At 39.0% G+C, this 13,015-nt stretch overlaps 3 protein-coding genes and 1 non-coding gene across 4 annotated transcripts; 1 reads left to right on the top strand and 3 right to left on the bottom strand.

Annotated features, from left to right (window-relative positions):
• The first annotated feature begins 299 nt into the window (after positions 1 to 299).
• On the top strand, positions 300 to 3,575 carry LOC117628603 (cationic amino acid transporter 6, chloroplastic-like). The gene is made up of 5 exons (XM_034361093.1): positions 300 to 733; positions 842 to 1,064; positions 1,421 to 1,751; positions 1,961 to 2,189; positions 2,992 to 3,575. Exons 1-5 carry the CDS (start codon positions 331 to 333, stop codon positions 3,546 to 3,548), a joined length of 1,743 nt encoding a protein of 580 aa, XP_034216984.1. The 5' UTR covers positions 300 to 330; the 3' UTR covers positions 3,549 to 3,575.
• A 3,215-nt stretch (positions 3,576 to 6,790) lies between these two features.
• LOC117627807 (protein FIP2-like) lies at positions 6,791 to 8,400 on the bottom strand. The gene is made up of 2 exons (XM_034360055.1): positions 7,017 to 8,400; positions 6,791 to 6,910 (listed from the first exon to the last, which is right to left on the bottom strand). The coding sequence occupies exon 1, from the start codon at positions 8,092 to 8,094 to the stop codon at positions 7,057 to 7,059; it is 1,038 nt and encodes a 345-aa protein (XP_034215946.1). The 5' UTR covers positions 8,095 to 8,400; the 3' UTR covers positions 6,791 to 6,910; positions 7,017 to 7,056.
• A 135-nt stretch (positions 8,401 to 8,535) lies between these two features.
• On the bottom strand, positions 8,536 to 8,607 carry TRNAW-CCA. Its single transcript has one exon. It is a non-coding gene; the product is annotated as a tRNA-Trp (tRNA).
• Positions 8,608 to 9,036: 429 nt separating this feature from the next.
• LOC117627278 (phospho-2-dehydro-3-deoxyheptonate aldolase 2, chloroplastic-like) lies at positions 9,037 to 12,460 on the bottom strand. The gene is made up of 5 exons (XM_034359272.1): positions 11,864 to 12,460; positions 10,769 to 11,046; positions 10,039 to 10,315; positions 9,567 to 9,812; positions 9,037 to 9,448 (listed from the first exon to the last, which is right to left on the bottom strand). The coding sequence occupies exons 1-5, from the start codon at positions 12,395 to 12,397 to the stop codon at positions 9,173 to 9,175; spliced, it is 1,611 nt and encodes a 536-aa protein (XP_034215163.1). The 5' UTR covers positions 12,398 to 12,460; the 3' UTR covers positions 9,037 to 9,172.
• Between the last annotated feature and the right edge of the window lie 555 nt (positions 12,461 to 13,015).

Below are 13,015 nucleotides of genomic sequence, written 5' to 3'. Positions count from 1 at the left end.
TCTCCCATAACAGAAGAACCTCTTTGAAGGTACTTCTTGGGACACTCAAAAGCTATTCGTATATGTGCATTAAGTATGTACTATATGTGTGTTTCTGTATGAGAGAAAGAGAGAGAGAAAGAGAGAGGAGGGTTTAATTGTCATTTTAAATAAGGCCAAGGGCAAACTAGGTGCATGTTTTCAATAAAGGTGGGGACACTCATTTGGGTTCTCACATATCAACCTTTAGTGAAAGAATCAAGCAATACATCATCTCCCAAATGCATATTTAAACCTTCACACCCAGTTGTGCCATGGAACCCAAAACACTTCCTTAATTGTTACACAAACATGGCCACCACCACCCAAACTTCTGCACCCAACAACACCACCACCATTTGCTTCTCCAAATATCTCCATTCCCTTTCTCAAACACCCCACAGGCTTAGGAAGAGAATGCTGGCCACATGGACCCCTGACCAAGAGCTCAACCAAGTGAGGCAAAGGTCTGGGGCAGACATGAAAAGGAAACTCAAGTGGTATGATTTGGTGGCCCTTGGTGTTGGAGGAATGCTTGGTGTTGGAGTCTTTGTCACAACAGGCCAAGTAGCCTTCGAGACATCTGGCCCTTCTGTCTTCATATCCTACATCATTGCAGGAATATCAGCCCTTCTTTCTTCCTTGTGTTACACTGAATTTTCTGTTCAAATCCCAGTTGCTGGTGGTGCCTTTAGTTATCTCAGATTGACCTTTGGTATGAACCATTAGATCCATTCTTACCCTATTTGGTTATAAGGGTTCTAGCTAAATATATCAATTCTTCATTTTCTGCTTTCTTAATTACTTTCATTTTTATGTGAAGGTGAGTTTGTGGGTTATTTTGCTGGGGCTAATATACTCATGGAGTACGTATTGTCAAACGCTGCGGTCGCAAGAAATTTTACTGATTATTTATCCTCTGCATTTGGTGAAAATGATCCAAAGACATGGAGAGTAAAAGTAGATGGTTTGGTAGAGGGCTGTAATATGTTGGACTTCCCAGCTGTTGCTCTTATTCTTCTTCTCACTCTCTGCCTTTGCCATAGGTTTTCATCTGTTCCTACCTATTTGTTTGCTTACTTCTACTGTTCTACCTTATATTGCTTTCCTATTTTCACAATCTAGGTGCCCAACAATTTGCAACTAGCTAGACCTTTTTAAGGATTGAGTTGGTGGGCATTTGGATTATTTAGTGTTATATATATATATATATATATATATATATATATATATATCTCTTCTTTATCAGTTGCCAAGTTTTTTATATAATACATTATCATTGCAACCATCACCATTTCTGCTGTTGATAATAATTTCCTAAGTGTTATTGGGTTATCAAGTGATGGTATCTTTTGTTTCAGTGGATTTTTAAAATATATACTAATTTCTTTTGGGATTGCAGCACAAAGGAAAGCTCCCTGTTGAACCTTATTATGACAGTCTTCCATGTGGTTTTCTTTGGATTTATCATAATTGTTGGCTTCTGCAAAGGGAGTACCAACAACTTGGTGAAGCCTAAAGGACTTGCTCCTTATGGTGTTAGAGGTGTTCTTGATGGGGCAGCTAAAGTTTACTTGAGCTATATTGGCTATGACTCAGTTTCAACCATGGCAGAAGAGATCCAAAACCCTTCAAAGAGCTTGCCAATCGGAATAGTTGGCTCCGTTGTCATCACCTCCGTGCTTTACTGCCTTATGGCCTTGTCCTTGTGTTTGATGGTTCCTTACAACGAGGTAAAGTAATTAAGAACTTGTTACTTCATCAAATGAACTAGCAAGGACACTTTCTACCAAAAATTTCTGATATAGACACCGGCATGTTTTAGCCTACATACACAAAAATGCTATGAATGAAACATGGTAGAAAGACACCATTAACTAAAGTGTTTTGTTCTGAGCACTGATTCTTCCTAATGACTTGGAATTCTTCAAATGGTTCATAGATATCAAGGAATGTGGCATTTTCAATGGCTTTCAGACAGATTGGTTGGGAATGGGCAAGTAATCTGGTTGGGGCAGGTGCAAGCTTGGGGATTGTGGCTTCACTTTTGGTTGCCATGTTAGGCCAAGCTAGGTACCTTTGTGTTATTGGAAGGGCCAGGCTGGTGCCTTCATGGTTAGCCAAGGTGCATCCTTCAACAGGCACGCCCTTGAATGCCACCCTCTTCTTGGGTAATTAAGTAAATCTTTGAATATATGATTTTATAATTGCTTTGCTTATCCATGAATCATTATTCCATTTGCATCCCAAGATAGAACACTCATAAGTGTAGATAGTAAATTAGTTGTTTCAAAAACATTCAAATCAAAATATGAATATGTAAATGTATATTGTCTGGTATTTATTTTCTCAAGGCCAATGCTTTACCTTCAATAAGAAAATGTCACTTTCATCACACATCCTTATGTGGAAGGTTAAGTTTATATATAACCGACGCATATAAAAATTTCTCCAAGGGTGGGTAGATGACCGGCCAAGTTATATATCAAGCACTTATTCAACACTTACAACAAGAATTCGACTCTTTATATGCATTACCTTTATTCTTTTTGAAGGATCCATATTAATTAAATTTATAAGAATAGTTGATCTCCCATTATATGACTTGTTAGACAACCAAACATCGCTATGGAAACAGAACTAAAACATTGAAACTTCCTTGGTTGACGTATGTTTCCACTTCCAAAGCTACACAAAATGGAGGGAACAACATAGGGAATAATTTATACCCCCTCTTTACTGATATATACTTTTAATATATTTATGCTTTTATTGGTGTGAAACATGCATTCATTTTGCCAATAAAATTCCCACTTAATCTTGTTTCTTTTTCTTTTCCCTCAATTACATCTTCATATATGAACATCACTAATTAAGTTCTCATCAAATCATACAAAAACAGAAACAGTTGAAGAAAAAACAGTAAAAAACCAGAGACAACCTGATGAATCCTTTTGTCTTCCTATGATGCAGGACTTTGCACAGCATCAATTGCACTCTTCACCGACCTTGAAATAGTGATAGACATGATCTCCATCGGCACGCTGTTGGTGTTCTACCTTGTGGCCAATGCTCTCATTTACCGGCGATATGTGACCATTAGCAACAACCCCCCATTTCTAACTCTCTTGTTCCTCTTCCTCCTCTCATCTAGTGCCATTGGCTTTTCCATGTCATGGAAGTTTAAGCAACAACGCTGGGGGCTACCACTTTTCGGAGTGTCTACGATCACCATCATTGCCTTCTTCAACTACACAGTTCCTTGCCTTCGCCATTCCACCGGGTGGTCGATGCCCTTCATGCCATGGCCTGCTGCACTGTCTATCTTTCTTAATGTGTTCCTCATGACAACACTCAAGCAGTTCTCATTCGAACGGTTTGCGGTATGGGCATGTTTGATAACATTGTTCTATCTGTTGTATGGTGTTCACTCAACTTATCAGGCAGAGGAGATGGGGACTGGTGACGATGAAGTGGATCCAAGCTCAGCTGTGCAACAAAGCAAGCTAGACAACATTCAAGTGCTTTGACTAATTATGTTACTGTCTTTTACTTCTTTTTTCTCTGTGTTTTTTTTTTTTTTTTTCCATTCCCATGCAGTTTTTGTGGTACTCAACTTGGGTTCAGGGAATTCCAATCAAGCAAAAAGGAATTCCAATAAAATAGAATGACAAAGTTAACTGCGCATAGAAATGCCATAGCAAAAGACCAGTGTTACCTGAATCAAGAAATGATACGCATGATATGTGTAATGGGAACTGATAGGGAGTTCGCTAGTTTCTATGGTACATGTTCGTCAAAGATAGACATAGTCGGCACGGTATTTCCGGTGGCAATTCATTCGAGACTTTAATTCAGGTCCTCTAATTAGTATTACTACCATCATCATGAAACTCTTAATGGGAGTGGACAAGATGATTGGGGTCATTCAGCAAGTAATGATGGAGACACTAAAGAACCTCAGGATCCAATATAAAGAAAGAGGGAAATTCCTCCAGCAAACTCAACTCTTCATTTTACTAATATCTCCTTGTCAATAATGAAAACACAACTAAACTATGCTTTGTTTGTCTTACATGGATGGTAGAGCTACTCTTGACAATCCTCACCACATGATTCTTGAGAAAGTTCATGAGTATTTGTCTGCGTATCAATAGTCTCAGGTTCGAAGCCCAACTGCACCTCCTCTTCTCGCTTTCAAATTTTGACGGATAAAAAAAAGGCTAAATCTTATTTGAGATTCACTGGTTTCGGACTTGGCCCAAAATCCATTCTGGATATTGAAGATTTGACCCAGCCCACAAGATTTGGATTTAGGGAGCCATGCCCAATCCAAATTCAGTATCTCTATATATCAAAATGGTTTGGCCTTTTTGCCTGCGTGAGAGATTCGACTTTATCCCAGTTCTTTTTATATATATATTTTTTTCCATTGTTTTTTAAGTGCACTTAAAGAAGAATTTACTTTGTCCACATAAGGGTGCTGAAATGGAAGAACTTTGTACGTTTTTCTTTCACTAACTTATCATTATAAGACAGTGTGACAATGGTTAGGTGAATGCAATGCAACGACTCAGGCTTCACTTGTAAACACAATCTGTATTAATTTTAAAATTACCTTCAATTGGAATTTGTTTTAACAGTCTCGTTCACCTAGTCACCAAGGTCCAGGGTACATTGTAATCACTTGCCGTTAAATCTCATCTAACGGTAAATATTGCACCACGCCTCAATTTAAGAAAAAAATAACTTTTTAATTAAAACACAAACTGAAAGTTCAATTATGATTATACCGAAAAATAATGAATGTTTAACCCCATCCACTCCTCTCACTCTCACCGCCTGCCCCTTTCCATCTCCAGAAAAGCCTCCTTCCTTTTATGGGTGGTTGGTTCTCTCTCTTATTAAATTCTGGTTTTATGATTTCAGTTCTTACAGAACTATGTAGGTTTTCATAAATGAGTTTAGCATTTTCAAGATTCAAAAAATTTCAATACAAAAATAAAGCAGAGATTCTTGTGTTATTCTGGAAAGCTGTCCAGAAAACCATAATGCAACACATGAAATTCTGTAAGTTGGGAATAAAATCTGTAAATATCTAACTATACATACTTGCCTAAATAATTCAATGGTAGGTTTAGACAATGAGACCTATAAAAAGTATGTTCGAATCCTTGGATTTGCCGAGATATTTTGGAAGTACAACAATTTCTATAGAAGTGTTCATAAGTCGAGATTGTATTCAAAAATTACAAAATTTTCGAAAATGGAGATGAAGAGTGCAAGCAAAGCTATTTGTGGATTATGGTACTTTTAATTAGGGGTGGGCACTCAAACTGGCGAACCAAAAATCCGAGCCGAACCGCACCGAACCAAACCGGAAAAAATTAAGTTGACCAAAAAGTCAATAATTGGTCAAAAACCGAACCAGACCGATTTGGATCAGTTTTGGATCTAGTTCCTTGTCTTCAAAAATTGGACCAGGCTGAACTGAACAGGTCAAGTTAGAAAAAGATATAATTTTAATATATATTTATATTTAATGCTATTTTTTTAATTTCACAAAAAAAAAAACTAATATTTATCCAAGTTCAATTTCAAAATATATCTCTTTTCTAACTTTAATATTTACTTTTATATGAAATTGAATAATTTGTTAATTTTCAAGTAAAATAATAATATTTCAATTGAGAATTGTATTAAAAAATAATTTTTATAATCCAGTTCAAAATCGAATAGAAACCGAAACTGGGTCGAAATTGGTTTAACCCAAATCGGACAGTTTGTGATTTTTTATTTATTAAAATTGAACCAAACCAAGCCGATTGAATAGTACCAGATCGGTTTTAATTTGAAACAAAAACCGGTCCAACTCGAACCGTACCCACCCCTACTTTTAATATCGACTTCATATGCAAGTGCCGATGATCAATCAATGTTACCAAAATTGCATTGGCACCTGTACATTGCTACCGCAGCTATGTGTTCAACTGTGCTTGGGGCAACATCCAAGCTCCTAGCCCGAAATAATTATGTACAATGTAATGTGGTTGGAACAAGGCACATTTTTAGCAGTGCTTGGGGGCAAGGCACAGTTACGATGTTGCCCTATCAAAGCTCCTAGCCCCCAATAATTATGTACAACATATCAATCAATGTGGTTAGAACAAGGCACATCTATGATGTGATTGCATTGAAACAAGTCCATGGTTCAATAAAAGTGGAGTTTCAGTGTTCAATATTTCTATGCCATTATTCTGTCTCTTTATCCACAGCTAGACATTGCCACAATTGATTTTCTTTTTCTTTTTTCTTTGCAATAACTTGTGATAACCCACTTTAATGATTATGAAGTACAAGACTACTAAATTGAAAACATTATTTTACACCAAATTTTTGAAAAAAAAACACGTTTACTCAAATAAAATTATTTGTAATTTTTTTTTTTTTTCATAAATGTTATTATGGAGAGGAGAAAATCGAACATAGAACCTCGAGTTATGAATGTTCTTAGATACATGATCCACAAGCTCCATGAAAATTGTTTATATCTTATGATGTACATCTTCATATGCATTGATTGATGAGATAATTACCATTATTTCTCTTTTATATATGGAATATTTTGCCTCATTGCCAAAACCATAACAAATGAAGAAGAGGGCATCTAACAATATAGAATTGAAACACAAGATTTTCACTGTTAGAAGATTAAAGTCATAATCCCACAAGTCTACCAACTAACATCTTCCAAACCTTGAATCAGTGAATCAGTCACAAAAGAAATTAGCCAAATTCACCAACCTATAACAACTAAGAACATTAGCCTACGTCTTACTTCTTGTTAAGGCACATCATCCATCCATCCTATTATACAATCCTTCTCATTTACCTACATAACACAAAACATGACAAAATCATTCATCAAATTTTTTAAAAAAATTAAAAAGAAGTGGAACATGAGGCTGATTTAGCATTCAAATCAAAAGAGAACTTACAGAATGAAGAGCAAAATAGCAGGTTGCCTCAACCCCATATCTAGGAATCAGATGACACCACCTTCATCTTCTTCTTCTTCTTGCTTTCCAACAATGCATCCACACAGGCAGCCAAAACCTGCTTCTGTGACTCCATTATGAGCTCATTTTGCCTCATTTCCATCTCCATCCTCATCTTTACAATATCCCTTGCCATCTCCATCTTCTTCGTCTCCATCTTCAAAAACACTTCTCCCATAAACTCAACCGATGAAGCCATCTGTCCAATCGGATCCTCCACCTCTTTCCCAACGCCATCAGAATCCAAACCCCCTCTGAATTTCTTATAAAACCCACTTTTTGTACCAGCTCCATAGCTGCAATCACGCTTCAAGTTCCGCTTGGGGCTAAACTTCTCATTACAAGTTTTGCCATAACTCTTGCTCCCAAATTCTGAAGGCCCCAAATTCCTATCACCCGACGATTTTACAGGAAACCCACGAGCCTCATCATTTCCTCGACTCACATATCGATCAAAACCTGCTGAAAAGCTAGAATTCTCCCCTCCTTTACCACGAACACCAACGTTGACCCGAAACCCACCTCTAAAGCCAGCACCTTTCCAGGTTTCCTCATCTGGGTCGCTCAAGTTCTGATCAGATTCAGCCAAATACCTATCATTTTCATCCTTTCTCACCCGAAACCCACGTCCAAATTGAACACCTACCCGGGTTTCCCGATCTGGGTCGGACCCAAAAAGGGCAGGAGCCTCACACTCCAAGTCAAACATGGGCCGAAAAAGATCCCAGGTAGAGAGAAACCGACCCGGATGCGTTAAACCGCGCTGTTTCTCGTTCCGGTAGCGCTTCCGGAGCTTCTCCATCTTGTGGCGGCACTGTATGGCGGTCTTGGGCGGCGATACTAGCGGGCACCGGCTAGCCAGGGCCGCGGCCACCGTTTCCCAGTCGGAGGCTCTGAGATTGGATCGGCCGAGAGCGGACCACGTATCCTTGTAGATGGAGATCAGGCCTTGCGCTTCGTCATTGGTCCAGCAGGGTGGCGGGAACTTGCGGGGCTTAGGTTGGGGGGGCGCGGCCATGGCGGGTTTGGGTTGGGATGTAGGATAAGGAGGAGGGGAGCGTAGGTTAGGAGAGGAAGGAAGGTTGTGGTGGTTGGGAACGGCATTGTTGATTTAATGAGGGAGAGAGAGGTGGGGGCAGTGGAGTGGGTGATGCTAACGTGCGCAGTCTGTAAGGCTACTAGAGAGAAGAACTATACTCTCCGCCCCTATAGGCCAATTTGTACCACCACGCCCCTGCTGGCACTCAGCTGAGCCCACGCTACGGGAAAAAGTCCTTTTTTGTGTCGTGGGGGACAGGCGGTGGTTGCTTTGCTGTCTCTGATCTGATTAGACCCTTCTGCTCTGGCTTCAAATTGGCTTTGGGCTTTTAGCTCAAAAAAGGGCAAAATAAAAAAAAGCACTTTCTGACTTGGGGTTGGGCCTCAGAAAGCAAAATTGTGAAAACAGTAACAAAAATTTTGAACCCGACGTGAATCGAACACGCAACCTTCTGATCTGGAGTCAGACGCGCTACCATTGCGCCACGGATCCCATGTTGATGACTTCTTGCATCTTTTACTATGTATTAGATTGGCATAAATTCTATTAAAAAAAAAACATTGTTGTTGAGTGTTTCATGCATCATTTATCAATCCGATATAAATTCCATGATTTGTCTTATTTTTATATAAATATTTTCTTCAACAATTCCAACTAAACTTCATGTGCTAATATACAATATTTTCTTCCTTTTGGTCTTTTGTTAATTTCATTATGGAACTTTTTCTTCACCATATGCACCATTGGCCTACTGAAAGAAACCATCTTTCGGTATGTTAAAATTGGTTAAAGCCCCTGTAATTGTGCTCCTTCTCCCATGCCATGAACACATTTATCATTTCGAGGAATTTCATTTGTCTGATAATTAGTCTGTCATTTGTCTTAACTTAGTAAAACTGAAAAGATAAAATGCAGCTGAAGAAAGGAGGGAAAAATTCCTCAACGGTCATGCCTTTCTATGCATACAAAATTTCATTATTCCAGAAGATGTTTTCAGATTTCAGAACAAAATAAATAAATCTATAAGAAGTGACGAACGAAACAAAACTGCAAAAGCTTACGCAGCAGAACTACCATTGATCTGAAACTCATTCTTAGATCTTAACCTGTCTTTCCTCAACCTATCTGCTATTAAAAAGGCCAGCTCAAGTGACTGGGATGCATTCAGCCTGGGATCACAATGTGTGTGATAGCGAGAGGTCAAGTCATTGGCGGTCACAGTCTTCGACCCTCCAATGCACTCTGTCACATTCTGCCCAGTCATCTCCAGATGCACTCCTCCGGGATAGCTCCCTTCTTGTTCATGGACGTCAAAGAAAGCTCTCAATTCAGCCTGAGGCAAAGAAGATCACCTCCAAGTAATCAGTAAAGTAGATGAGCAACTCACAACTCACATTGTGATAAAATATATAGAATGACCAGAGTTTTAGTTCCACTGATTTAGTACTTACCCTGATTGCATCAAATGGCCGTGTCTTCAGCCCACACGGAGCCTTTATGGTGTTCCCGTGCATGGGATCACTGACCCATGTGACGATAAGCCCTGCTTGACGCACAGCTCTGATCAAATGCGGGAGCTTTATCTGCATATTATCTGCTCCCATCCTGGTAATTATTGTCAGCCTACCAGGCTTGTTATGAGGGTTGAGAATTTCACACAATTCCACAAGCTCCTTTGGATCCATCTTATCACTCACCTGCGTAATTTCAAACATCAGTGCCTAATTAATGAAGGCAAACTATTTAGCAACCTTTTTACCCCTCCTACAACACCATACTAACTACAAAAATGCAGAAAGAAATTTGTATTGCTAAACTATGATACACAAAATCAACAAGACAAACATCACGAAAATAACAATTTGATAAAACAATCCCCATATTTTATTGTTTCTTTGAATTCTAAAGTATCAGCTAATTTACCTTAATGCCAAGAGGATTGGATACGCCCCGAAGGAATTCAACATGTGCTCCATCCAATTGTCGAGTCCTCTCGCCTACCCAAAGCATGTGTGCAGAACAGTCGTAATAGTGGCCTGTTGTTGAATCCTCTCTAGTCAAGGCCTGCTCGTACTGTAAATGAAGGCATTCATGAGATACCCAAAACTCAACTGTATTCATTATCGGATTGTCAGCAGTAGCCCCTGCAGCATTAAGGAATCCAATAGCTTCATCTACTCTCTGTGCAAGTTCCTTGTACCTATACTCAGCCAGGGAAAATCATTGCAAGCAACAAGAAACAAACCCTAGTCAATGTGTATAGTGAAGTACTATTTCACATCTAGAATTCAATACTATGGGATAATAATAGGAAACCTGGGACACATAAGAAAATGTAGCAGAAACTTCTAGGTGTCTACCTCCACCATCTTGATTTTTAGCCGATGAAATATTAAATTTGCAAAGTACGCCAGAGAAGCTTTGGTTAAATGACAAAACCCAAACCTTGGCAACCTCTGGCATGCCTTATAACATCTGAGACCACTAAAATGGAGGTGCTAACTCCCTGAGAAAATGGCAATTGCTTGCTTGACTGGTATGTAACTTTCTGGCTCATTCAGAGACAAAAGATTCCCAGAAGTGCAGGCTAAATGGAAGAAAACTAAAAGACACGATTGGAAGTATCACATGAAAGTCAAGATGTGATTTATACCTGTTTCCTTGCTCACTATGCTCTACGAAGTCAAGCTTCCAATCTGCAACTCTCTGCATGGCAGCATACCCACCAGTGGCAAATGCTCTAAGGAGATTCAGAGTGCCAACAGATTGGAGGTATGCTCTGAGTAACCTTTGTGGGTCTGGTGTTCTGGATTTCTCATCAAACGCGTCACCATTGATATTGTCTCCCCGATAACTTGGGAGTTTCACACCATCTTTAACCTCAAATGGTTCAGACCTAGGCTTTGCAAACTGGCCTGCCATTCTTCCAACCTGTCATATAAAGTAAATATCAGATTAGACTGTTTGTAGTGAAGCTGCATATGCCGAATCAGTGGGCCTTCTTTACTGACAGGTATACTTAGTTAATAAGTGGGAGTGACTTCTTGGCAATTACAGTACCAATTTCTTATGACAAGGACAGCTGCAATCAAAATCATCAACAACATTACGTTGTTGTGAAAGATTAAACGAATTTCCACCATATCACCCTTTACACTACACTCTCTATGGAAGATCTATTTAAATGTTTAGGATAACAAGCCTAAAAACCCATTAGGTATGTTGTAGTGAAACCATGAACTCAATGTCATTGTTGTTTAGTGTATGCAGCAGCCAGTACTGCAGAACATTAATCCACCCCAATCCAATATAAGATTCAAACATTTCACTTCTTTCCAGTATATTTTCAGCAGCCAAGATAGGCATTGAGGAGATGGTTGCAGTCAGCTTCTCAATAGCTAATATCATGAAACCCCAATTATATCAAAACTACAACTTCTTTTCCTTTCTTTTAAATGCACAAAATCATTGAATACCTTTGTCAATACAGTGAGTGGGGCATACTTTTGTCAATATAGTGGGCACTAATCCCCCAACCCCACAAAAAAAACAAAATCACTAAACTGATAATTAAGCAGAATGTGTATGTAATTAATAAACACAAAGACTCAAAAGTGCAGAGCCAATCCATGCAAACATAAAATAATCCTAAAAAGGACAAGAATGAAAACCCAGATAATCAAAACAAAAAACCAACAAATTCACCAAAAGCCCAAATGATAATTCCAGAGGAAGAAGAAAAAGGGACCTTGATGACGGGCATTTGGGCACCGTAAATGAGAGTGATGGCCATCTGCAAGAAGACCCTGAAGGTGTCTCTGATGTTATTGGCATTGAACTCCTTGAAGCTCTCAGCGCAGTCTCCACCCTGCAGCAAAAAGGCCTCTCCCACTGCGGCCTTGCCCAGCCACGTCTCCAGCCGCCGCGCCTCTCCGGCGAACACGATTGGCGGGAACGTCTCCAAGGTGGTCAAAACGGTTCGGAGCTCATCAGGGTCCGGGTAAACGGGCAGCTGATGGGCCTGCTTGGATTTCCACGAGTCCAAGGCCCATTCTTGAGGCCCAAGAAGGTGACCAGTGGCGGATGAAAGTGTGGAAGAAGAAGAAGAAGAAGAAGAGGAAGAGGAGATTGATGAGGCAACGATGGTGGCGGGGTTGGGCTTTTTGGGGAGATTGAGGAGCTTGAGAGGGTTTCTGGGTGGAGGGGTGATGGTGGTACGGGAGAGGAAGGGGTTTGGGGTGGTGAGATTAGCAGAGCCTGTGGCTGTGGTTGTCAGAGCCATATCAGAATATTCTTTCCGGTGTTCAGTTTTCAGTCAGAGACTCTGACGGTTGATATTTTTAGAAGATTTTCTGTTGTTTGTCCGTCTATTTATTATTTAAAGGGGTATCAAATGTTTTTTCATATGGACTCCGTAGAAATTACTCACCACGTCATCTTATTTCAATAGTTACTTTGAGTTACAACTTGCAACACGAACTTTTATTTAATAAAGTGAAATAATGATCTTTATTTATATGTATACAAGGATAAAGAGAGTTTGATATATATTTTTTTTTTTGAAAATAAAAATGATTCGAAGATACATTCAAAATATGAGAAAATACATTTTCTTACCAACTCATATTCTAAAAGAACCAAACTATTAACAATGGATATAATAGTAAAGGTTTAGGAGTGTAATAATTGAGATTTTAATGAATTCGAAAGGATTTAAAAGTTTTTGTGTATTAAGATTTTGAGAAGTCTAAAAGTTTGATTGTATTCAATCCAAACAAGAACACGAGAAATTCTTGAATCTGAATTAGTTTGTTAGTCAATTAAAATCTGAAATTGTTACCAATATATTTAGGTAGCCGCTCAAACTTCAAAGCTTAGATAGATGTTGTGTCTAATTGAA

The sequence above is a fragment of the Prunus dulcis genome, chromosome 5, assembly GCF_902201215.1.
Source record: "Prunus dulcis chromosome 5, ALMONDv2, whole genome shotgun sequence".
Taxonomy (NCBI): domain Eukaryota; kingdom Viridiplantae; phylum Streptophyta; class Magnoliopsida; order Rosales; family Rosaceae; genus Prunus; species Prunus dulcis.
The sequence above is the reverse complement of the archived record's forward strand: the minus strand, read 5'-3'. Positions and strand labels throughout refer to the sequence as shown.

Excerpts from the sequence above, each read along its gene's own strand:
- LOC117628603 (XM_034361093.1), top strand. The coding sequence starts at position 331 with ATGGCCACCACCACCCAAACTTCTGCACCCAACAACACCACCACCATT. Across the intron at positions 734-841 it reads TTATCTCAGATTGACCTTTG|GTGAGTTTGTGGGTTATTTT; the intron begins GTATGAACCATT and ends TTTTATGTGAAG. Across the intron at positions 1,065-1,420 it reads ACTCTCTGCCTTTGCCATAG|CACAAAGGAAAGCTCCCTGT; the intron begins GTTTTCATCTGT and ends TTGGGATTGCAG.
- LOC117627807 (XM_034360055.1), bottom strand. The coding sequence starts at position 8,094 with ATGGCCGCGCCCCCCCAACCTAAGCCCCGCAAGTTCCCGCCACCCTGC.
- LOC117627278 (XM_034359272.1), bottom strand. The coding sequence starts at position 12,397 with ATGGCTCTGACAACCACAGCCACAGGCTCTGCTAATCTCACCACCCCA. Across the intron at positions 11,047-11,863 it reads CCCAAATGCCCGTCATCAAG|GTTGGAAGAATGGCAGGCCA; the intron begins GTCCCTTTTTCT and ends TTTATATGACAG. Across the intron at positions 9,449-9,566 it reads GGCCATTTGATGCAATCAGG|GCTGAATTGAGAGCTTTCTT; the intron begins GTAAGTACTAAA and ends TCTTTGCCTCAG.